This window comes from Chroicocephalus ridibundus, chromosome 1, assembly GCF_963924245.1.
Source record: "Chroicocephalus ridibundus chromosome 1, bChrRid1.1, whole genome shotgun sequence".
Classification (NCBI taxonomy): Eukaryota; Metazoa; Chordata; class Aves; order Charadriiformes; family Laridae; genus Chroicocephalus; species Chroicocephalus ridibundus.
Genome location: NC_086284.1, coordinates 83,553,515 through 83,578,717, shown reverse-complemented (window position 1 = coordinate 83,578,717; position 25,203 = coordinate 83,553,515). Strand labels below are relative to the sequence as shown.

Genomic DNA, 25,203 nt, shown 5'->3' with positions numbered 1-25,203 from the left:
TTACACAGCAGCCACTGTGAACTTTATTAAAAAAAGATGTGTTTGCCAGTTAAACCGCCATCACTTTGTTGACTTCTTCACTTACTTGTAGAAAATCAGTTCTTTCATAATGGCTCTGGAAATCATTTATTGCCAGGTAAATGTTGAACCACTGGCAATGTATGCTCTCCTTGGAACTCCGGCAGTCTTACCATGAAAAGAGTACACCTTTGCAACACCCAAAGTAAGCAACACACCTTTCATTCAAGCAACTAAGTCATTCTTGAGGCAGATGTCATGCTAGCCAAACACCAAAACCACCTTTACAGTAACAACCTTCTCTATCACGACAGTTCCACAAAATGAACTGCCATTTGGGAGGAAAAAAAAAATCCATAAGATACCAGTTACGCATTCTCTCCATGTAACTGTGTAGTCAAGTCTTATTTCTCAGGCTGGAGAGGTTGAGCTAAAATGAAATACAGCATGATGATCTATCTTCATGAAAACGTCCTGTTGCTAATGCGTCTGCTTTTGCCTCATCTCCTCTTTAATAGTCCTATGCAGTCCTATGCATTAGAAGTCAGAACAAGGCTGCTTCATTCATCTGGAGTCAGAGTTATAGTCAATCCTCCAAGCAACTCACAAGGCAGTCTATACCCATCTCTGAAAAGAAGTTCTCTGTTTTTAAGTAATCCAACCATCACAGAAGATGCTTCCCTATTTTTTCAACTCCAGTTGTTTTAATTTCTTTTTCATCTTCATCTTGTAGCCACGTGGCAAAATAGCATTGTCATGGGCTATGCATAGTAGGATTTATTCTTTATTAATAGCTTCAGTAGATTGCCCGAGGATTTTTAGTACTGTAGTAGGCTTCACATGCAGCTACATAAGCAGATTCTGGGAAGAAATCATCATGGTATTCCGCTAAAAACCTGAGAAGAAAGCACACAAAAAAAGAACAGAACATGAACTATATAAGGTAAAAGCTATTTTCAAATTAATTTTTAAGCTTAGCAGAACAACAGTCTGGAAATTGAGAAATAACACACTTTGAAATTTGGCATATAAAAAGCTTGCCCTATTTTTACAAGTTTTACATAGTACGAAATAGCTTTCCCCTATAATTCTGAAATCCAAATAGCATTAAAAAAAAATTACTCAAGCTCAATTAAAAAAAAAAAAAAGAAATCCAAAAGTTGAAGCTACACTTGGAAAAGAACACAAAGAAGTATCACCGAAGAAAAAAAAAAAAAGTGGAGAGATCTTTCTGCAACTTCTGTCAGTCACCTGCTCGGCATACAATTTCCACTTACATCAAAACGAGGATTTTCAGTTATCACTATATCAGTATCTTATATAAATGTCCAGTAACCATTAAGTCAAACTCCATCTTTTAAGGTAAGTAAAGCTATGATTTGTTCTTTCATGTGCCTGTGCATTTAGAGTCTCCACCACTCGTGAGTATCCAATTTAAATATGGCTCTCAAACACACATCCTTTGTGAATCCAGTTCCCTAATTTCAGATTTCTACAAGCTGCTCCTCAAACAGTTCCTCCTTACTCAAACAGACAAGCACCCAATATTTTGTCTTCCTGCTCTGCTAACACACAACTCTTTCTTTGTTTTAGACTGAAAACAAAAATAAAGTGCTGCTACTAACATGAGTAATAAACAGATAAAATTACTATAAGCTCTCTACTCTCTAGTTGGTATACAAAGATACCATGTATAAAGACGGGGGCAAAAGTGCAAAATGTTTCTTAAACCCTGAAGTACGCGATGAAGTTGTACTTCAGAAAAACACACATAGACATTCAAAAATACCTGGATATTGAAGATCAGCATCAATAAACATGGCAAAGCGTTAGCTACAGGTTCTCTGAGTTAGAGTAGGAAACAATGGAAACAACAGGAAACAATGTCATTTGCAGAATCCAGTTTCTCTCAAGAACCACTGGCTAGGCAGATATCGTCACTACTGGAAGCTACAAATACCAGTTTTGCATAACCAATACGCAGGACGTAGAAAGTCAAAATTAAAAAAAAAAAGCACAGGTGAATGCAATTAAAATAGTGCTTTTCCAGTCTCACCCACAGCTACACTGCCTGAACTAGGTACGTCCTCTGATCTTAAGAAAGCCAAAGCATCAAAGAATACTGACAATATTCTCTACATAAGACAATCTAAATTTAATCATGAATATATTAATTGCTGAGAGCTCATACAGAAAGGTTACAGCACAAAAATGCAGGTAAATGAAAAAACGTTGCTTTTTCCCCACATTTTTCCCACACACAATCCTTGTACTTAAACACAGGTATCAAACGAGTGCTAAACTGGAAGAACAACTGGTTAAATCCTACTAATTCTAGGAAAAGCAGCGAGAAATACATGCATTTTTAGAAGAAATCAATCCTTCAATGTGTCACCATTTATTTAGAAGGCACTTTGTCTTGCTTATTTCATAGGAGTTCTGTAATTAACAGTATAGAGGGACCTAGGGTGGTTTCTGATGTAAATGTTTCAGGTTTAATACATGCAAGTGAAAAGGCTGGACGACCAATACACTTCCAGCAGATCACATGGCAGCTTGTTTTTGTTTTTAAACATTACCGAAGGAACTGAGCAGAAAAGGCTCCGTTATGTGACCCGCAACAGTGTCTAATCAAGCACATAATTTCTGGCAATATTCAGCTGGGGCAGGTTCTGCCAGAAGGGAGAAAGATCTCTCATATTCAAAGCAAGGATTCAACTGCCTCTGCCACAAACTGACATGACATAAGCTATCATAATGAACTTGTAAGAGCTAAGTAAATTTAAAGTTCCACAGAGTCTTCATTCACACAATCCTAAGTGCATTAAATACTTTAACATACAGCAGCTTCCAATTTTATTAAACAGCACAAAGCAAAAAGGATTATATAATTAAGGTTGAGAGATAATTTCAAAAAAAACTTTTATGAAAACTATTTTGCTAAATAAAAAAAAAAATGGTTTCAATATTACAGCATGTTACAGCTGCATTATACTAACTTCCCAGTCACAGAAATAAATGAAATAAAAACATCCGTGAAATATCTTCCCCTGAAAGAACAAAATGCAACCAACTACTACACAGTGAATCCAAATTAGTTCAACTTTGGCAAAGAATGAGACAGAAAAAATAGTTTTATTCTTTTCTTGAACTAAAAAAAAAAAGCATCCAGGACAAATCTAGATTGAAGCCATCAATATTTGATTAATACGCTGTTTGAACCACACAACTTAGTGATTTACTAGTCCTTGTCATTAAGACCATTCACCACCTACTTTTCTATGCTTACCAGGCCATAAATTGCTCTAATACTTTATAAAACTCTTTTTTTTCATGAGAGAGAGAGAGAGAGAGATACCCCTTAGAAAATAATCCAAAGAAACATAAAAACAATTCGCACAATCAGATCCTCCCAATCTTCACTGAAACATGTCATTCACTTGCACTACACACACCCCTTACTCTAGGAAAACCACTACAAAAGAGTACTGAAATCATAGCAACCTAGAAGCTACCAAAATACCTGAGGTCCTCAACTGCTATGACCTCTGACTATAGTTAGCTACAAACTACCTTCTAGGATATGGGGGATTGGTATGAAGTGAGTGTAGTAAGGCCTAAAACTTCACAGACTTGAGTCTAACTTTTAACATACGTAGATTGCACAGGATTAAGATGAGCCACAAATGGAATTTAATTAATAATTCTTCATTAACACATATTAATGACTTCAAGAGATAAACAGTGAGTATAAATTACAGGGGCTGATCAAATTCTCAGTGTCACTGGCTAACATTCTGTAAACACAGCACCAAGTGCCAGATCATATGAGGCAGTATGTTTTAAACATCAATAAAACAAAGGGACCTGTAGAGGACATTGGGTAGCTGACAGTTCCAAGAATTTTAAGGGAAAGTAATGGGAAACAGGTTCTTTTTCTCTTACAAATTTCCTGACTTTTGCTTAAGATCATCAGTCACAAATGCCAGTTTGGTGCAAGCTAAAGTGACAGCTGGTAAAGATGAGAAATTTTAGCTGAGATGCTTTAAAAAAAAAAAAAAAGCAGGCAGAATGCATACTCAAATGTACATCTCTCTGTTCTTAATGTAACAGTTGTGAAAAACAAAATACCTCTGAGCTAGCAGATACAAATTACTTTCTGCAGAGAAGTGGGAGGAAACAGGCAAAACAACACAAGGTCAGCTTCTGTCCCAATCCCTTGTGTATCTGTTTACAAAGAACAGTGGCCCCTCTGAAGCTGCTTTCTATTCAAACTACATCGCAGTGCAGAAAGCTGGCACAGAAATATTAGGAGTCTCATAAGACTCCTAGCTACTGGATATTTCACTAATGCTTTGCTCTTGGAAAAGCTGAAATAGCACAAAGATCAATTTCACTGGCACCTGCAAGTCATGAGCCAAGATTTAAAAACAGAGGGAGCCGTACTTAGCAAGCAGAGCCAATGTTCTGCTATAGATCAGAAAGCACTTTGCTATTTAGCTATTCAGAAATTGTTTCATTACTTTTAACTTACAAATCTGATAAATTCAGTGCATTATTGCCTTTTTTATTTTTATAATTTTTACAGAGTTCATATGCATACACCTACACAGTGAAACTGCTCGCAAGTAACTGAGTTTTGAGATGCACAGTCCACACAAACATCCTGATGTAGAACTGTACAGTTTTCTCTCATCAGCAGCATCCACAAAAAGAATTCATATGCTTTACACTCCTCCTCGGAACATAGAGGTAACAAGGCACAATGCAGTTATTTCCCTCTCTACCACAGGCTCCTACGAGAGCAACACTTCAGAAAGTACTAGAGAGGATGGAGACAAGGGAAACAGACACGTGGGCAACCTAGCTTGAAGAATTCCTATGTTCTGATCTTCAAGTGTAGCAGTCCATAAGCAAGCTTACCTCAGGTGACTGCAAGCAATTACCTCACAAATATACTACCATCTGGCTGAGAGTTACGCAGGCAGACCTACCAAGAAGAGGCACAGAACTACCATTATCCACATTAAAAGGCCACACTCGGTTTCTCAACCAAGTCACTGAATTAGTATGAGCTTTAAGAGAATGATCTGGTAGCGAAAATATCCTTGTCTTGGCAGCATCACCACAATGTATTACCTGAACAGTCCCTGCATGAAGAAAGAGACTCTTCTAAACATCAGCTACCATCACATGAATAAACTCAGGGATGGTCTGAAAAGTGTGGCAATTATGAAGAAGGGAAAACCTTAATAATTTTAAGAAGGACAACCTCAACCATAAAGGTATAAGAATACAGAGTTGAAACGAAAAGTTGCAAGGAAGGTGACATCTTACACACTTTAGCTACAACTCTAAATTCTAGAAGGTAAGCAGATGCTTTAATGAGGTAAGTGGCCTGGCCTAGATGTTGCTTGAAAGGAAACTGTAAGCAAATTCCTTTGGATAGATCATTAAAGAGCATGATGGGTCCTAACTCTATGAGTCACTCATCAAAAGAAATGTCATTTGCAGATTAAGAAGCTGCCTCCTCTCCAAGACTAGTACCCCGAAATGCAGGATTTGAAAGCTAAAAGGCTAGGTTTCACACAAAAGCATATGCCACCACCTGTCCCCCACACCCTTCAGTTGACAGGCATGTCTCCATCTGGAAGGCTCTTCAGGGCAAAAGCTCACCAACACAAAGTTCATCATAACCCCAATGCAGTCAACAGAACACGTGAAGCGAAAAGTTTCAGATGTTTATTCTGACATCCAGTGCCTCAAGAACCATGCCAAAGGAATCAACAGGTTTGTTTTGCTGACTGGACTCTTGTCCCTCTTCCATATTCAGAAACCAAGATCATCTTTCTTGGCTTTTAAAGGTCAACTGCAGAGAACTCTGAAGATGCCAAGCTGCCAACACAACATTTCAGGTAATCAGGCTGAGTGAGTGAAAATTAGAAGTGGTAACTTCTAGTAGACCTTTTTTTGAAAGCAGGTCTACAAGAGCTCAATACAGGAGTCCTCAGTTGGTCTTGAGGATGAAGACCTGTTTTTGACAAGGCCAGCAGAAATCCAAGAATCAATTCCTAGAGCCGCCTTCTAAAAAAGCTACCATAACACTTAAAAATATCTTGGACAACGCCTCACTTCTGATGCATGATCCAAACCTCTATTATTATGATTAGGAATACGCTCCTGATTCAAATACCCAGGCACCTGATGATTTGGTAAGCAGAAGGAAGAGAAGCAATCCCCCATGGTGCAGTTTCAGGAAATATATTTGGCAAAGCAATCAAACCTTAGTCAAGAACAACAATAAGCACACACGAGCAGATTCTGCAGACCAACCAAACAACAAAAGCCTACTGAAAATAAGAACCTGTACAATACCAGGCACTCATTGATTCAGCTTTCAACGTAAAGGTGCCAAAAGTTTGAGAGGACCCAGAATGGCAGTCACCTTTCTACCCATTCAATGAATACAGCAAAGCCCAAATACAACAATAATGCCTTAAAATAAGGCATATACATTTACCATGCAAGTGGAATTCCTTCATTTCAAAGTGTTTCAAACAGTGCTGCTAAACCCACACTTGTCCATTAACACTCAGAACCTTGATTTTCTCATATTTAGCCTCCAGTTCCATAAAGTTTTCCAGTACGTCATAATTTCTATGCTGCACAGGTACTTTTTGTCAAGTAACCAGTTAATCCCAAAATTGAGAGGCAAATACAAAAGCCATAATCAATATAAGAAACAGTAGCTGAATTGCATTCTTTGCGATCTTTCAAAAAGTTATTTTTAATCAATTGCCATCTGATAACTTTAAGACACAATGAGTAGAACTCTGTCACAAGCAACTTCACCTAAATAAAGATGTTTTCTTTTCCATTCACCATGTGCAATGGTTCATTTTTTCATTCTCAGAAAGCCACTAATAACCTCTCATTAACTGCACATTAGCACAGACTAGCGGTCATAATTCACCACTGCAATTACATATAATGAAATTAGTATACTCAAAAAAAATGTTGTGCTTTCAAAACCAGATATTTATTTCATAAGGTTATTTCAAACAACTTGTCATCTTTCTATATACACATTTTATTATCACAGCCCTCTAATTTTGTCACATTCTGATTTGGCTTCTTTCCCATAAAATATTCACAGAATCACAGAAACTTCAGAGTTGGAAGGGACCTCTAGAGATCATCTAGTCCAGCTCCCCTGCTAAAGCAGGATTGCCTAGAGCACATCACTCAGGACTGCATCCAGGCGAGTCTTGAAAGTCTCCAGAGAAGGGGACTCCACAACCTCCCTGGGCAGCCTGTTCCAGTGCTCTGTCACCCTCACCGTAAAGAAGTTTTTTCTCTTATTTGATCAGAACTTCCTGTGTTCCAGCTTGTGTCCGTTGCCCCTCGTCCTGTCACTGGGAACCAATGAAAAGAGTCAGGCACCATCCTCCTTCAACCCACCCTTTAGATACTTGTATGCCATAATAAGGTCTCCCCTCAGCCTTCTCTTCTCCAGGCTAAAGAGTCCCAGCTCTTTCAGCCTTTCCTCATAAGGGAGATGCTCCAATCCCTCAATCATCTTAGTTGCTCTACGCTGGACCCGCTCCAGTAGTTCCCTGTCCCTCTTGAACTGGGGAGCCCAAAACTGGATGCAGTATTCCAGCTGTGGCCTCACCAGTGCAGAGTAGAGGGGGAGAATGACCTCCTTTGACCTACTGGCCACACTCTTCCCTATGCCGCCCAGGATTCCATTGGCCTTTTTGGCAACAAGGGCACATTGTTGGCTCATGGATAATTTACTGTCTACCAGGACCCCCAGATCCTTCTCCTCAGAGGTGCTTTCCAGCAGGTCCACCCCTAACCTATACTGGTGCTTAGCATTCTTCCTCCCCAGGTGGAGGACCTTGCACTTGCTTTTGTTGAACCTCATTAGGTTCTTCTCTGCCCAGCTCTCCAGCCTGTCCAGGTCACGCTGGATGGCAGCACGGCCCTCTGGAGTGTCGGCCACCCCTCCCAGTTTGGTATCATCAGCAAACTTGCTGAGGATACACTCTGTCCCATCATCCAAGTCATTAATGAATATACTGAACAAAATTGGACCAAGTATTGACCCCTGGGGGACACCACTGGTTACAGGCCTCCAACTAGACTCTGTGCCACTGATCACAACCCTCTGAGTTCTGTCACACAGCCAGCTCTCGATCCACCTCACCGTCACCTCATCTAGCCCATACTTCCTCAGCTTCCTAATGAGGATGTTATGGGAGACAATGTCAAAAGCCTTGCTAAAGTCAAGGTAGATGACATCTACAGCTCTCCCCTCATCCAGCCAACCAGTTATAACATCATAGAAAGCTCTCAGATTGGTCAAGCATGATTTACCCTTGGTAAATCCATGCTGACCACTTCCAATGACTTCTTGTTCCTCAGCGTGTTTGGAGATGACATCCAGAATGAGTCGCTCCATTACCTTCCCAGGGACAGAGGTGAGACTAACCAGTCTGTAGTTCCCTGGCTCCTCCTTCTTGCCTTTTTTAAAGATTGGAGTGATGTCAGCCTTGATTCCACAGTACTAAGATATTTTTCTACCCATGGAGCAGAGTGGCACAATAGATACAAGCAGGCTGCAGAACATCAGGAAAAAAAAAATGAGATCTAAAATGAGAGAGACAACTTACAGGATATACTGAGTTTGAAAGATCAGAGGGTTTTTAACAAAACCGAAGTCTTTGACCATTAAGAATGTAGTTTTCCATAATCTGAAATACTACATACTGGCCTCATCTGGGAAAGTGTATTAGAAATTTTAGACGCATTATGTTAGAAACATTTCATCACTTGTTCTTCTCTATTTCATGAAAGTCAAAATACCTATGGCTTTCTGAAGCACTGTACGGTTTTGGTTTGCCTTTTTTTTTTTCCCTAAAATGCAAATGACATGGACTGAAATTACCTCAGTGAAGATGGGTTGTGCTATTCTGAAAACAGACATGTTATATTGGCCTAATTTTTAAGTATATCCTATTGGTCAACACTCCTGAGAAGCGACCTCTCTGATCCCAAAACAGTTTTCCAAGTCAACGCTGCATTCAAATCAATGGAAAGACAGAAGACAATGGCAGGGGTTGGAAAGAACTGCCCACTGTAAGTGAAGATCAAGTTCATGACCATCTGATGAACCTGAAATTGAACAAGTCCACGGGACCCGATGGGATACACCCATGGGTACTGAAGGAACTGGCGGATGAGGTTGCTAAACTGCTATCATATTCCAAAAGTCATGGCAGTCTGGTGAGGTCCCCACTGACTGGAAAAGGGGAAACGTAATCCCCATTTTCAAAAAGGGAAAGAAGGAGGAACCAGAGAACTATAGGCCTGTTAGTCTCACCTCCGTGCCTATAGTAAGATTATGGAGCAGATCCTCCTGGAGGCACTGCTGAGGCAGAAGAATAATGAAGAGGTGATTGGGTACAATCAACACGGCTTCACCTAGGGCAAATCGTGCCTGACAAACCTGGTGGCCTTCTACGAGAAGGTCACAACATCAATAGACAAGGGTAGAGCAACTGGCATCATTCACCTGGCCCTGAGCAAAGCCTTTGACACTGCCCCACATGGCATCCTGGTCTCCAAGCTGATAAAATATGGGTTTGATGGACTGACAATTCAGTGGATAAAGAACTGGCTTGATGGCCACAGCCAAAGAGTGGCTGTCAATGGGTCCATGTCCAAGTGGAGGCCAGTGACAAGTGGAGTCCCTCAAGGATCAGTACTGGGACCGGTCTTGTTTAACATCTTCATCAGCAACATGGACAGTGGTATAGAGAGCACCCTCAGCAAGTATGACAACACCAAGCTGTGTGGGGCGGCTGACACACTGGAAGGAAGGGATGCCATCCAGAGGGACCTGGACAGGCTGGAGAGATGGGGCAATGCCAACCTCATGAAGTTCAACAAGACCAAGTGCAAGGTCCTCCATCTGGGTCGGGGCAATCCCAAGCACCGATATAGGCTGGGCAGTGAATGGCTTGAGAGCAGCCCTGAAGAAGAGGACTTGGGGGTGCTGGTGGACGAGAGGCTCAACATGAGCCATCAGTGTGCACCAGCAGCCCAGAAAGCCAATCGTATCCTGGGCTGCATCAGGAGAAGCGTGGCCAGTAGGTCTAGGGAGGTGATTCTCCCCCTCTACTCCACTCTCATGAGACCCCACCTGGAGTACTGCGTCCAATTCTGGAGCCGCTACTACAAGAGAGATATGGACATGCTGGAATGTGTCCAGACAAGGGCCACGAGGATGATCAGAGGGCTGGAGCACCTCTCCTATGAGGACAGACAGAGAGTTGGGGTTGTTCGGTCTGGAGAAAAGAAGGCTCTGAGGAGACCTTATAGTGGCCTACCAGTATCTTAAGGGGGCCTACAAGAAAGCTGGTGAGGGACTTTTTAAGGATGTCAGGTAATGGTAGGACTAGAGGGAATGGATTAAAACTAGAGATGGGTCGATCCAGACAGGACGTAAGGAAGAAGTTCTTCACCATGAGGGTGGTGAGACACTGGAACAGGTTGCCCAGAGAGGTGGTGGAAGCCCCATTCCTGGAAGTTTTTAAGGCCAGGCTGGATGGGGCTCTGAGCAACCTGGTCTAGTGGGAGGTGTCCCAGCCCATGGCAGGAGGGTTGGAACTAGATGATCTTTAAGGTCCCTTCCAACCCTAACAATTATATGATTCTATGAAACGGCGAAACAAGAACAGGCACCTTCTTGCCTATCATTTCTCATCACTTAAGCAGCAAGATTTAATCAGGGGTCCTTTGCGAGTAAGATTACCAGTTAACAGAAACCAGTTACTGTGTTAGCTTCCACTGCTTGCTTCTGAGGACTGAACTTAAACTATAAGTGAAATCGAGTGAAACCAACTGGTGAGTTTGTCATTAACATCCATTTCAGAGTGTTATTCTTCTGTAAGTATTACAATTACTTCAGAGCTAAGTAACGTGAAGACTAAGAGTTTTGTACTTAATCTGAGAAACTAATTTTCTTTCCTTCTGCAAGTTCTATAATTGAGAAATCAACTTTTCATGTTCTCCGTGAAGAAATTTTCATTATACACACTTGTAGAACAAAGGGTACAGCTTCTACTTAATATGAAACTCACAAAGATGTATTTGATACATCCTTTAAAAATATATATGTTGTCTGGGAAACTGAGATCAATCTTGTCTAGCAGCAATCTGAGGGCATGACTGGAAAATATTACCCATGTAATATCTCAAAGTGAATTTAATGCATCCATCAAGTACTGAGTAAACTCAATAAAACAAGCTTCTAGACAAAGTGTTATATTAAATAAGTCTCAGTTTCCCAGACCACATGAGATTAATAGTACAAATGTTAAATGAAACTGTAAATTTTATCCATAAAATAATAATACAAAATTAAATCGGTATCTATGCCAGAACTAAATCAGTTCTGTACCACATGAAAGTTTTATTTAAAAATACATAAGCTACTTATGCTTGGACTATTCTACCTAGAATTCAAAGAAGATTCAGAAACAGTTTTATTAATGTGAAAAGACAGCTTCAATCCCTTGTCTGCTATTAGAAAAATAAAGAAACGGAGAGTACTTCAGCTTGTTGCTCAAGAGCAATTCACTAAAAGAAATTAGGCAGTCTTAAGTAAACTGACTGCTATCATCTAATGCACACAGACTGTATAGCACAGTTCTTACCTTTCATAAGGTAAGCCAGAGCATAACTGACAGAAAATATTTTTAATAAACATCCATTAATCCTTTCATTCCCAAAAAGGAAAAGACAGAATGTGAAAACTGAAGAACTAGTACAAGATGCCACCTCAGCCTCAAGTTTTCTCTTGTGATGAGAAACAGATAATGCAGAAGTATTTCTGTGATACAAATAAATGCTGAACAAGCTTCTAGAAAATGTAATTGTTTGTCCACTTTCAATGACATACAGGACAAAGAAAGTAATACCCAAATTAAAGATGTCCTAAAGCCCCATGAATACATGTTGGAAAAAAAAATAATCAACCTAATAATTTCCAATAGTTTCTATGTTACCTATATGAATACACAGCAACGCATACATGACACTGGCTTAGAAAGCACTTGAAAAAACACACAGCCCTCAAATACTTTGTTGTACCAGATATGCAATACCCACACTATGCTTGCATTGTGGGACTCGTTTTGGTTTAGTTGTAGTCTGGTCTTGAAGACTGAATGCCTCCTAGTACTGGAGCACGCTTCTGGTTAAGTGTTTTCCAAAAGGAATCAAGCTTGTGTATTCTGAGTGCTCCACAATGCAACACAAAGCACAGTAAGTGGGGACTACCAAGAGATTTGTTTCAAAAGCACCTAAAAATGCTGATGTGGAAACATCTTCTGCCTTTTTTTTGTTTTTATTTCTATTTATATTTCAACAAGATGGTCAGATGGAAAAATAAGATGCACACAGATACTACCACCAGAACTTTCAGTTTAATCACCTCCCTACTTGTATGGGGGCGGGTCACATGTTTCCTCCTTCCCTCTATTCCACTCCACCACAGCTCATGCATAGAATGGGTATGAAGAAATTGCTTTTAAGATGCTAAAGAGCAGAGACCTGCTCTGACCAACACCAAAGAATCTGAACAGGCAACAGTCTGATAAGAATTGATTTGATCCACAGTGAGTTAAGCACCATAAATAATACTCACTCCAAGCAAAAATAGGTTTCCAGTAATAAGCACTAATGCCATCCTGTTTAACATAAAAATACTCTAAATACTAACAATCTGACAAAACCAGAGATGTAAAAAGGAATTGGTAAAACTTAAAAATTACATACTAGAATACAAAATTTTTGTCTTGAAGCAAGTTTGACATTTGAGACACCTTTTATTTTCAATAAACACTTAAAGTAAAAATATTTTAAAGCTTTCATCTCCCTGACTTTTAACAGGACTTTTGATATGCTAGTGCCACATTATGCTACTTTTCAGTATGTGGCTACTTAAAAGTCTTTGATCAAAATTAAGTTAGGAGTTCTACACATGTTCCAGATGTTCACAATTTACAACACTTTCTCCTGTAAGTTTTCCTTGGCAAATTTACTTTCCATTGTATTGATGCTGCACAATACAGGGCCACACTAGATATCTAACCACCACTACAATGTCATGCAGAGATATTAACTGGAATTAATAAACAAAGCTGATCATGGTGCAGGTCATATGGACTCCAGCCGTGGAGCCAGCATGGTCAGAAAGAGTTTGGGTTCCTTTACAGGCCACTGCATGGCATAGCTGAGAAATTTTTCAATTAGGGCAGACTTTAATGATGCAACATCAAAACTCTCAGATTATGCTCTCAAAAATAACAATGAAGAATTTGTATTGCTTCATAAAACATGCTTCTTAACCAAGTCAGACTTGTCTTTCTGTACATACTAGCAAATACACTTTTATACTTCAGTTCTCTAGCACTGTGTTTATCAAAACTTTAAGTAGGGAGTTCAGGTTCCCTTCAATTTGAATTACAGAATCAAAAATAATGTATTAATCTTTATTCAAATTGTTATTATTAAAATCTTGTATTAATTTAATCATATTCTTGTAGTTAGAGAAAATGAGTATCTTACTTTAAAAACCCTTTGTCATTCCAGGACACTTAGATCTATGTAACAATGCAAACGCTGTTGTGGTACATTGTGTCACATTACCTCAGAAACATTTCGAAGTGTTTTACTAAAGCCTTTAGGTTTTTGTCAGGAAAGCACATCTTCCCCAGTATTTCTGGTAGCTTTACTGTAAATAAGAGAAAAAAAAATATTTACACCTGTTCTTTTAAAAGCAACTTCTAATTACTTTTATCCACTATACAGAAAAGAAGAATATAAAAATTTCTTCTCCCTCTAGACGCTACATTTATTTGCAACCTACTCAGTGATCTTTCAAAACCTCACTTAAAAGGAAACATGCTGAGAAAGTGAATGCTGCTTGCTTTAATGACGTTTGATAATGTATTGGAAGTAATGCTTGTTTACGTTTGTTAAATGAAAGCTTACAGAGCCAGTAAGAGATAAACAAGTTTATGAACAGCCTAAGAGTTTAAACAGATTTAAATGTACTCTTTGCCAAGAATAAAACTAAATGTGATAAAGCAAACAGAAAATCACACAGATACAGTGACTGGGGGAAAAAAAACAAAACAAACCAAACACAAAACAAAACCTACCTAACCAACCAAAAACCAAACAAAGCAAAAAGCCCACACAGACACACAAAACAAACAAAGCAATTTTGATTCAGCAGAGTTTTTCATCGGTTTACCAAACATCCGTAGCAAATGTTGAGATCCATAGATATATGAGGGAGGTGGTGGTTGGTCACTTGGTGGATAATTCTCTGGCATCAATTTCCAGGACAAAACCTAAAAGTAAGACATGAAAACATCAGTTACGACATTTTTACAGCACCATAAATAATTTAGTCTGTGCAGAACTTCAAAATCAAAGATTAAATTAGTAATACAAACAAAACATAGCCCTATTCTGAGGTCAACAAAACCTTTAATCATTGAATCTAGGGCAGTAACATAAAAATCTGTTACCTCATTCAATTCATTGTTTCTTCTACCTTCAAAGCCAGTAAAAACCGCACTCCCCTCTTTGCTAGGAGTCAAAGTTATAGGTGAAGATGATCCACTATGGACAGGGGTTTCTTCAGAAGGGAAGGAAAAAAAAAAAACAACAAAAGAAATCAAATAAATTTTATTATCTGTTTTATGGAACTATAAGCCATTAAACATAACTAAGGCCTGCTGCTAAAATCTTTAAAGTCTTAAACACTACAATTCAATAAATGCTATCCTGAAGTAGGCTCACAGAAAAGCAGCTCCTTGAATTCTTTTGAGAACTACAGTACCAAAGTACTGACAATATTGCTTCGTATTTCTCCCTTTGGTATAAGCTTCAGAGATAAATATTTGATACAAAAAGTATGAACTCCTACTTCAATCATTCAGTTCACAGTCCAGATGACATTAAAATAAAGAACAACACTTAAATCTTATTTAGAGTATAATTTAAAGAGCAAACCCTACTTTTTTCCAGGTGTAAGAAGAGCTTTGGCATAGAAGCTGGGGTCTCAAGATGCCGCCGTTTAGGTTGCGGTGAAGCACTGCTTTCCGATAACCTGTCGCAGTTAGAACTATGGCGTGTAGAACGTCTCAGCGACTGCAGAATTTCAGGTTCAGCTTTCCGTCTTTTTGGAGTGGCTGGCTCCCCTGTTGTAGGTTGGCTGTCAGTTGACTGAGGTGTTGGTGGATTCAACAGAGGAGGACTTGGGGAAAGCTCCTCCTGATTTCTAGGAAATAAAGGCAGCTTTACAGAAGTGAAGAGATCAAGGCTGTTCTTAAAAAAAGAGATCCTTCTAGTTTCACAGATCTCCTTAAATACTTATTCAAATTAGACAGTCTCCTCCCAATAACTATCAAATTGACGAGACCTTCTTAAATACTATTTTCCACAAGCGTATTTATTTTCAAATGTAGAAGTTAATGAACCCAAATTTACGTTTCAATGTAATTTCCCCCCCCACCACCAAAGTTGTAGCCTAACTGTACGCCAGTTAATCAGATAGAAATTCAGAACCTAAATTCAGGCAAGCAATTCACAGAAAAGTTCAACAGTTTATCAAGACAATTTTTAAGTCAAAGTTTGTAAGAAATCATCCTATTCTGAATACATAACCACATTCTATTGCATTTTCCTCAGGGGATAAGCAGTATTATACTCCGTATACCCAACCTACCTGTTAGTATTTGTTGAGTTTTCTTTAATGGGAAGAAAGAATTTTGATGAAGTCACCTTCTTAAATTGAGCTTGTTCATAAGGATAGAGCAAAATTAATGGAAGTGTGAAGTCAAAAGTTATTCTCAGCCCATCCACCATCTCTTTACATAGCTCAACACTACAGAGAAAAAAAAAGGATTAGGAATTTCAAAGTTGCATGTCAAAATTTTTCAGTGCAGTTATACGAAATTCCCTTTCAATACAGATCATTAACATCTTAACTATGATATGCTGACTTCATCACTAAGTAATTATGAGTGATTAAAAGTATACTTAAAGAGACAGTGATTGCTGTTGGTAGCTTTAGACAAATATAAATTTTAAAAGTCTGCTTAATAAGGTCAAACAAAATCATACAATTGTTCTGTTGTTCACGGGATTAATAAAATCTACTTTGCAGTAAATAAAGTTAGTTAGTTTTTCATGTAAGCATTTTGTCTTTCCAAGTTTACTAGGCTCAAAAAAGAGGCACCTTCCAGAAAAACTAAGTACTCAACAGATTGAACCTCTGTCTAAAAGGCATATGCAGAATTTGATCTATAGGCAGTAAGATGCAATTAAGGCAGTGCTTAAGAGATATCCAATGAACCAACAAAACCAGACACATTTGCATTGGAGATCCGTTTCTAATGGCCTGCTCCTGGTAACCAAAGCACTACATTTAGAGGCTACTAGGAATTTTGGTTTCAGCTTGTGTAAGAGACTCATGGTGCTAGGTTGTGAGTAGATGTGCTGTTACAAGCAGAACCAAGAACACTGAGTTCAGCCACCTCCAACATCTCACACCTCTATAAAAGTATTCATGTCTCACCACTCAAGTACATATATATGTATGGTAACAGTAATTTGATCCTGCCACAATGCCCACATTAGAAATTCCATACCTCCTATTACCATTCCATACCACCTGCTAAAACTCCTGCCTTTTTTTTTTTTTAAAAACACTCCATATAAATTGGGTCGGGGGACCATCATGTGCAGAAATTCTATCACATCCAAGAAGGCCAATTAACTTCTGTGTTAGAGCAGTAAGGGCAATACAATAGTTGTCAGCTCAATTTCTCCTACTTAATGCATCACTGAAATTATACACATTTTCCTTAACAAAGCACCCTCTTTATTGAGGTTCACCAATTCACTTAAACATACACCTTTAAAAATCGTAATATGCACACAACCTTCCATTCATATTTCTGATGTCTCATCTAAATTCTTTCTTGGGAGATTATAGGACATAGAAGAAAAGTATCATTAATCTGCCAAATAATGAAAGATATCAATATAAACCAAGAGACTCACATAGACCAAAATATTGCAAGGAATAGCATAATTACACACCATTGAAATAGAACATGTTAAAAGTCAAGATTTCTCTTTGATAAAATACAAGATTTCACCCCAGTGCAGACTTAGATAGAGAAGCAATCTCATCTAATATTGAGAATCTTTAACATAAGAGAAAAAAACACACCAAAGAAACACCAAACTGCAACTGCAGGGTTAACACACTGCATTTGTAGCATGGTAGAAGAATATACAACTCAGCTGAGAAAACAGTAACTAAGACTCAATCAATTTTAATAAACAAGAGTGGTGTTACTACACACATTGTTTCACCACATATTGACTCTAGGATTTAAGATATGTCATTTAAAAAAAAAAAAAAAAAAAAAAAAAACAAATAAATCACCTGCACTTGGAGTTTTCTGTAAGTGTCTCATAATTTTTTATCCTTTATAAAACTTGAACCTATTCAGTTTTATTTAAGCAGGGAATTCCTATATCAGATACTCTTGCAGTGCTCAAAAAATTCTTCACATAGACAATAGCAACACATTTTTCCAAAACTGGTCACCATATTCACAAGAACTTACATCATAAAAGGGAATATTGATGTTTTTGCATAATGACTTTTCATTTTACTGTGCTATGGGTATCTGTCAAATATTTTAAGTCTCATAAATAGACACATAAATAGCACAGCGCAAGCTCACAGAAGTGAACAGCCTCAAAACAGAACACGGGCTGCAAGGTTATTCTTCTTGCGACAACAGCACTGGACTAATAGTTACTTACTTCTTCTCTGGTGGCACATAATGAAGATTCATATTAGCATGTGGAGTCATCTGATGGTGCCGAGATCTTTCATTGGCTGAAAAAGCGGCATTAATAGCAAAATGTTTCACATATGACTCCAGGATGGTTATTATATTTGTCTGACAAGGAAGTTTCACTAGCTGAAAAGGAAACAACAAATTCATGCCTTACAAAAACAATTAGTAACTATACCAAGCTAAAACAGGAGCTTGTAACGTACTGACTAGTTTAATAAATTTCTGTTGCATTAAGTTACTTCAGGAGTGATTAATATCAGCACTTAAACTGCATTTTTGATCAATCCTATATAAATATCTGGAGAAACAAAAATATGGTCAGGTTAACAAGCTTACTATATTTACAGCTTTAAAAAAAAAAATCTGCATTCTGAAACACAACTGGATACTGAAACGTTACATTCTTAAATATAATGACAACTCACTGGTTTAGCTATAGAGAAGCCTGCTCTCTACACTCTCGTTATTCTTCCTTATAATGTCTAAGCTCACCTTTGCAATCGAGTTCAAAAAAACAGTTGCTATGCACAAGAACTACTTTTGACACCCTCCCCAACTCTCCATGCACATTCATTTCATAGCTTTTATTTCATACCCGTTTTCTTCTATTAATATAGTAACAGTCTTCCTCAAGCTTCTTTTTCAAGACTTCAGGAATTTCTATGTTTATTGCTCTATCTTCCATGTCCCTTTTTGTGTGAGTGTCTTGTTCTTCTTTCTACAATAGGCAAGTGCAAGAAACAATACATTGGTTGTGCTTAAGAACATGCCCTGGTTTGAGGTAAAACAGAACCAACTTCCTGTTCAGTAATTTTTACTTCTTAGCTAGGCCTCTTCTAACTCTCTGAAATTAATGGCATGTTGTGCCTAAAACAGTTTGTTCAGAGTGGTAAGACAGTTTGTGCCAAGGAATGGTATGCGGGGAGGCTCTTGATTATACTTATTGCTATAACAACCAAGGTCAGCCAATTTCGTTATTCACCCTGTTGGAGGGTCAGAAGTGGAAAACTGTAGAGGGGTCCCACCTGCACGGAGAAGCGGACAGGACAGGTGACCAAAACTGACCAACAGGGTATTCCATCCCATCTGCCCCATGCTCGGTATAAAAGCTGAAGGATCAAAGGGTCAACTCTCTTCCTTCAATGGCTGACGTCCGAGGAGGACCCTGTCTGTTCATCTGCCTTTGATCCCAAACCATGTGTTCCTGACTCCATCTGACCCACCCGTCACTGGGTCCAGCCTGGGACTTCCCCAGTGCCTGCTGGTGACATCATCCTGGGAGCTTAATACAGTTTTGTATATACTGTATCTATTTAATTATTTTCCTTTTTATCTTAATATTTCATTAATCTAGTTTCTTCTAAACTCATACATCTCTTTATCTCTCCTCCTCCTCTCCATGCACGAGAGGCTGGGGGGGAGCATCTGTCGCCAGCCATTGGCCAATTTGGCCAAAACCACGACAGAATATTAGTGAAAAAGAACTTCGTTAGTCAGGATACAATATAACGATCAAGTTTTGTCATGCAAAAATAAATATTTACTATATATATTTCAAGTAGATAGTAGCCTTCCTCTAAGCAATTTAACAATACTGCTTTGAAGTCATCTACAAATTTATTTTTTAAAACTTTTTTCTTTTTAATTCAGCATTCACTTAAGTATTTAACACAGAAGACTAAACAGAAATTTGTTAGATTTTGCTGCTTCAGATCACCCACACTATAATAGTTAGATTCTACAGACCTTCAGAACAATTGTTTATGCTGCACTTCCTTTTCGATACTGTACAGAAAATAAATGCGGCTTCTTTTTGAAGTCAGTCTTTTATGTTTTAATTTAAGACCAGAGTTGACATGCCTGTTTCAGTAAATACAAAAGCCAGAAAGATCCTGGTGCTATTAAGATTTGTCCAACCTGCATAGACCAGTAAAATTTTACAGCACCCACAAATCTGGATAATCTAGTTTGCTATGTTTTCTCCACATAAGAGAAAATTTCTCCACATTCTTCCACATGTGTAGAAAGACATGAAAAGAAACAAATGTGTATTTTTAGATTAATATCAAAGAATTCTACATGTATATGACATCTTCTATAATTTTCAAAAGCTCAACCACAGTAAGCACCAGGAGTAAAAAAAATATGCTTTTAATTCCAGATAAATAACCAGCTGTGGCCTATATTTCATCTACTTCAATTTTCCAGTTTCAAATACAGATGTTCAAATTCTGTCAAGTTAAGGAGCTCACGAATATACCATTTCTGTCCTCTCTTCTATGTCACTTTCTTCACTTTTTATTTCTTCATCTGTTCCTTCATCACTGTCGTCAGAAGAAGAACTACTTATAGCTGTGTAAAAGAGATTTCACGTATTTATCTCAATTTATTACATTGCAGAAGTTAAGACCAAACAATTTCAGGCCTCAATGCAAAAAAAAAAAAAAAAAACCACAAATCCAAAACCCAAACAAACACAAACCATCCAAAAACAACACTCCCCCCAACAAAACTAACAAATAAAAAAACCCACAACTAGCTTGTTATATTTAATGAGGATGAATAATTCTAATTGAATTAAACACACAAGTATTATTTACAGCACACAATAAACATTTTAAATACGTATGACAAAGTTTACAGGAAGTGTTTACAGGAAGTGTTCTCTAATTCCTCTCTAATTGAGAAACATTCACTTTTAAAAGCTCCCTACATTTCTGAACACTCAGATCTTTCCAATTTTTATTGGACTTCAGTTCTGGACAGGGGATTAATGTAGTAATCATCCAATGAGAAGGTCTGGATCTGTGCACTGACAGTTGCCAGAACATCAGCTAAGTGCCAGCCAGTGTTCTTGTTGGTTTTCGAGCTACGAAGCAAAATGCTATGAAATGAAAGAGCTGACCCGAGAGTGAAATCAACCAGGCAGCTGAAAAGAAACAGACCTTTGTGCCAGGTAGACAGGGGAAAAAGAAAATCTTATTGCCCCCTGAAATACATAGAAACACTAGCAGGGAGTCCATCTTGTTTCCTAACACCAAACAAGGAAAACTGAGGGCTTCTTGCACCTAGTAATACTACACTAAACAAAGCAGAATTGAGTGGAACTGACACATGGAAAAGCCTCTGGAACACAAGAAGAAAGGAGATATCTTAATAGATGCTTAGCATGAAACATAGTGCTCACTCCCCATCCGACTGCCTCCGTATATTTCAAACGGGACTGTGACACTCTCATGTCATCCTAATAGGAAGTTACAGCATGCACTGTACCTCTAGCTCAAAAAGTTAAAGGCATCACACCAGTTATTAAAGAATAAAAACAAGCTCACAGTTTTCGCTACTCTCATCATTTTCTTCAGCAGGAAGGCTTTTTAATACAGAGTCAACACCAGGCAACCTGCAACGTCTCTTCTTTCTTCCCTTCCTTCTCCTACAGAACATAAAACGGTTCACTGAAATTTGGCTAATATTATTTAATTTGTTTATGATAGCTAATTACATTACACGCAAATACACAGGAAACGTACGTTTGAGGTTTTTTTCATTAATTAATGTTGAAATAATTTGGACAATGCTTATTTGAGAGTGGAGACCTTAATGTCTGTACATTACCTCATATTTGTGTTCTCAAGCAGATCCTCAAGCCATGGCCAATCAATATTAGATTATTGCCTTTGGCTGAAAAATACTTCAGTTTTTCCTAAGTTACTTTTCAAGTACTTTTCTTTGGGAAGATGTAGATCCAATATACAGGCATTTTGCAGCAGTAGTTAAGAATTGCATAATTAAATGTTAGTCATTCAGAGTGTTGTTTAATAACAATATGTAGGTATCTACCTTAGTATGAGAAGAGTAGCTCTAGAATGCACTGACTGTACTGAGTAGATATCTACGATCTACAGCATGAGCTTAGAGGCCAAGCTCACTTGGAGACACCTGGATGTATCTGTGTGAGTCTGAAAATTAATCTCTCATTCATTTTGAGACCAAAAGAATTTCTTACATGCGAGCCACAGCCTTCCGTGCCAATTTACGCTGTAATCTGCGGTTTTCGTCTGTGTCACGAAGAACATGATCTTCAGCTGCCCATCTATCCCAGCTAAGGATAGGTCAAAAGAAAATTATTAACAGCTATGAATATATGCCACTCGTGATTACTAATGAATTAATATACATTAAATCTAAAACGCACTCTTTTAATGTCATTCAGAAGCAACATCTGTATCACAAGGTTTGCATCCTTGCATATCCACATGGCTTCAACTCCCGTGCTACTATCTAAAATCTCTCAAACCGTGACTTAACACATGATGGGGTTTGTAGCATCGACACATGCTATAGATCACAGTCAAAGACTGCACTCACATACTGACCTTGACAACCAAACAATCCAAGTCTAGATTTAACAAAGTATAAACTCTCTCATTAATGGAAACCTAAGAGCCACAAGTATATGCCAAAGACAGATACCCCATAAAGTTTAAACACACCTACCAAACTGACACACTGAAATTTAGGGATACAAACCAATGGGTCAACATGAGCAAGCATATTAAAGGCATTGAGAAAATCAAAAATATTCATGCAAACATTACAGTCCTTTGATATTCTGTGCAATGCTTTTCTTTACAGAATAAAATAGAAGAAATGGAAGAACTGAAACCATGTATACATGTTCTTACCTTCTGTTCCAACCGTTAAAATGGATCAGATATTCTGGAATCTTTCTGCCTTTCTCATCTTTTCCAACAACAATATCAACAATCTGAAACAAATATTGAATAGCATGTATTAAAAAGCTTGAGAGAAAGTCAGCTTTCCAGTATTCAGGGAATTTATGCACAAAGAAAAAAAAAAGAAGTGTTTATTTATGGAAATGAAATATACCTGTAATTTTGCCAGTGCATACTGATATGAGCAGAAGATATGGATTTACTAAATGGTCAGAAAAACTAGCTTTTTTGGTTGAGCACTTTTTAAGTTGGGGACCGCTAACCATCTTTATCCTGTCCTCAAATGTTCCATGTTTCAGGACAAAGGGAGATGCGAAAAAATGCACTATCACAATATGGATATGCAGGTATACATCTGGGCTACTGCTGTTCTCCTGTGTGCTGTCTCTTCATGCCCTCAAACCAGGAGACAACAGAGATCTATATGTAAACCTCAGAAACACTGCTCTCTTGAACACTGAATCTTAGCCACAAGACATTCAAAGGCCTTGTAAATAACTGAACCTTTGTTTTCTCCCTCTTTCACACATAAAAAATGTGAAAGACCAGTCTGAAAGGGCCTGCACCTCAAAAGACATTCTAGGTGGATCATGAAGAGCCGCATCAGGACTACTAATACCAAAAGAATCATTTGGTCTGCACTTGAATGGCTCTCAATAGACCATGTATCTCCAGATGCACGCAGTAGTTAGGCTACTGTAATTTCGTGGAGTCCAGAATTTAAGAACTATTGATAGAGTCGAGGACAGTTATGCTGGAGTTTGGGTTTTTTGAAAGTAAAGCAGAAAATGTACTATTACTTTTTGCACTCAGGTTATCTCTAGGGCTGGCAATTAAAGCTATTGGGGTGGTCAGAACATAGGAGTACACATGCAAACAAAACAGTAACCCAAAATATTACAGGAAGGTGGATTTCCTGATCAAAGATGTTTGAAAAACACTGAAAACTTGTAGCAAGAAGCATTAATTTGGACATGAATCCAGTTGCAATACCTCCCTTTTCACCCCTCTCTGTAACAAAAGAAAAAAAAACAATTCTATTTGCAAGTTAGGTACAGATGCCTTAACACTGAAAAATTGTGTCCCACTGATGCCCCGAAACAATATTATATTTACATAAAGCTCTACAATTATTATGACCAGGCAGAACTGAGTTGGTCACCTCATTGCAACACTCAGGGTCCACCACTCCCTGCTTGCTGTATTTCTGTATACTCTCCCGTACCACCTCCTGTACCATTTAAACCCTTCTGAAAAGCTGGAGGGCGGGCAGTGCGGGTAGGAGAGCAGGGAGGGGGAACAAATCAAGCTACGCTACGAAAGTGCAGGAATGAAAACAGAATTTCAGAATTACTTGGCAGGTGTTCAGCCGAAAACGGAAGGCGGGAAACCGAGTCCGACACTTCCAGAGCCTCTCGGCGGCTCCGTTCTCTACCTGACGCGAGAGCAAGGCCCCGACGGCGAGGGCTCAGTCGCCTCTTTGTCACCCGGGCAGCGAGCCGCCTCCGCCCCACGGGGGGAAGGCCCAGAGGCTCGTACACCGCTGCTACGCGCACCCCCCGCCCCCGGGGCGGCGGGGCCGGTGTGCGTGTGGGGGGAAGAGAGCCAAGCCCCGCCAGCGGGCCGGGCTGAAACGCCCAACGGGCGATGACGGCGGCACAAGGACGGGGGGAGGAGAGGCCCGGGGGGGCCGGGCACCGCCTCGCTTTGTCTCCCAGCCCCGTGACGGCGGGCGGCTCCCCCCTCCCCGGGCCGCCCTCCGTTTCCCGCAGCGAGCGCTGCCGCCGAGAGCCGCCTCTCCCCCACCTCCGCCTCGGCTGGGCTGGCGGCCGCTTCCACCTCCGCCTCCCGCCCGGGGGCGCGCGCGCAACCCCCAGCAGGCAGCGTTAACGGTAGCAACGGCGGCGAGTCGGGCCGCGCGCCGGCCCCGGCCCCGCCCCCCCGGTGCGAGTCGGGGGGGAGGGCGGAGAGAGGGGGGCTTTGAGGGGGGGAAGGGGGAGGGCAGGGTCGCGCGCGGCGCGTCACCTTGGCATCATAGAGGACTTTGGCCTTGGTGGGGTCGGGCTCGAAGCAGAGAACTCTCTCGCCCCGGTGGAACTTAAATTTCATTCCCCGCGAGGTCATTTGCTCATCATGGCGCAAAGGAGAGAAGGCCCGCCCCCCTCCCGCCGGGGGAGGGGCCGCGCACCGCACCGCCCCGCAACCCCGGCGGCGGCGGCGCCCGGTTCCTCAGGCACCGGCAGCGGTGAGGGGGACGTGTCCCTCCGGGCGGGACGGGCGGCTGCTGTCCCGGGGCTGGGCGAGCTGGGGCGGGGTGAGGCGAGAGCTCTCGGTCCCGGTAAGTCGCCCTGCTCTGCCGTTGGTGCTGGCGGTGCCCGCCACACCGCGGAGCGGTGTGCGGGAGGGGTAAGCGCAGCCCCGGAACAGCCGCAGCCCTTCTCTCCGTTGCTGCTAACCCTGAACATCACCGCACGGTTCCC

The 25,203-nt window shown here is 39.9% G+C and overlaps 1 protein-coding gene across 2 annotated transcripts; it reads right to left on the bottom strand.

Annotated features, from left to right (window-relative positions):
- On the bottom strand, positions 1–24,979 carry MSL3 (MSL complex subunit 3). 2 transcript variants are annotated; one of them, XM_063341616.1, is made up of 13 exons: positions 24,749–24,979; positions 22,673–22,755; positions 21,994–22,089; positions 21,320–21,420; positions 20,248–20,339; positions 18,583–18,705; positions 17,950–18,110; positions 15,833–15,991; positions 15,123–15,385; positions 14,631–14,740; positions 14,351–14,450; positions 13,741–13,825; positions 1–914 (listed from the first exon to the last, which is right to left on the bottom strand). In XM_063341616.1, the coding sequence occupies exons 1-13, from the start codon at positions 24,845–24,847 to the stop codon at positions 815–817; spliced, it is 1,572 nt and encodes a 523-aa protein (XP_063197686.1). In that variant the 5' UTR covers positions 24,848–24,979; the 3' UTR covers positions 1–814. The 2 variants fall into 2 exon arrangements, with proteins under 2 accessions (XP_063197686.1, XP_063197696.1); XM_063341626.1 differs by lacking the exon at positions 24,749–24,979 and adding an exon at positions 24,078–24,669.
- Positions 24,980–25,203: the final 224 nt, after the last annotated feature.

Bases quoted from the DNA above. Each gene is read 5' to 3' on its own strand.
- MSL3 (XM_063341616.1), bottom strand. From the start codon at position 24,847: ATGACCTCGCGGGGAATGAAATTTAAGTTCCACCGGGGCGAGAGAGTT. The intron at 22,090-22,672 runs GTAAGAACATGT...ACCTATCCTTAG, and splicing joins TTTAACGGTTGGAACAGAAG to CTGGGATAGATGGGCAGCTG. The intron at 20,340-21,319 runs GTGAGCTTGTTT...TCTTTTACACAG, and splicing joins TGATGAGAGTAGCGAAAACT to CTATAAGTAGTTCTTCTTCT.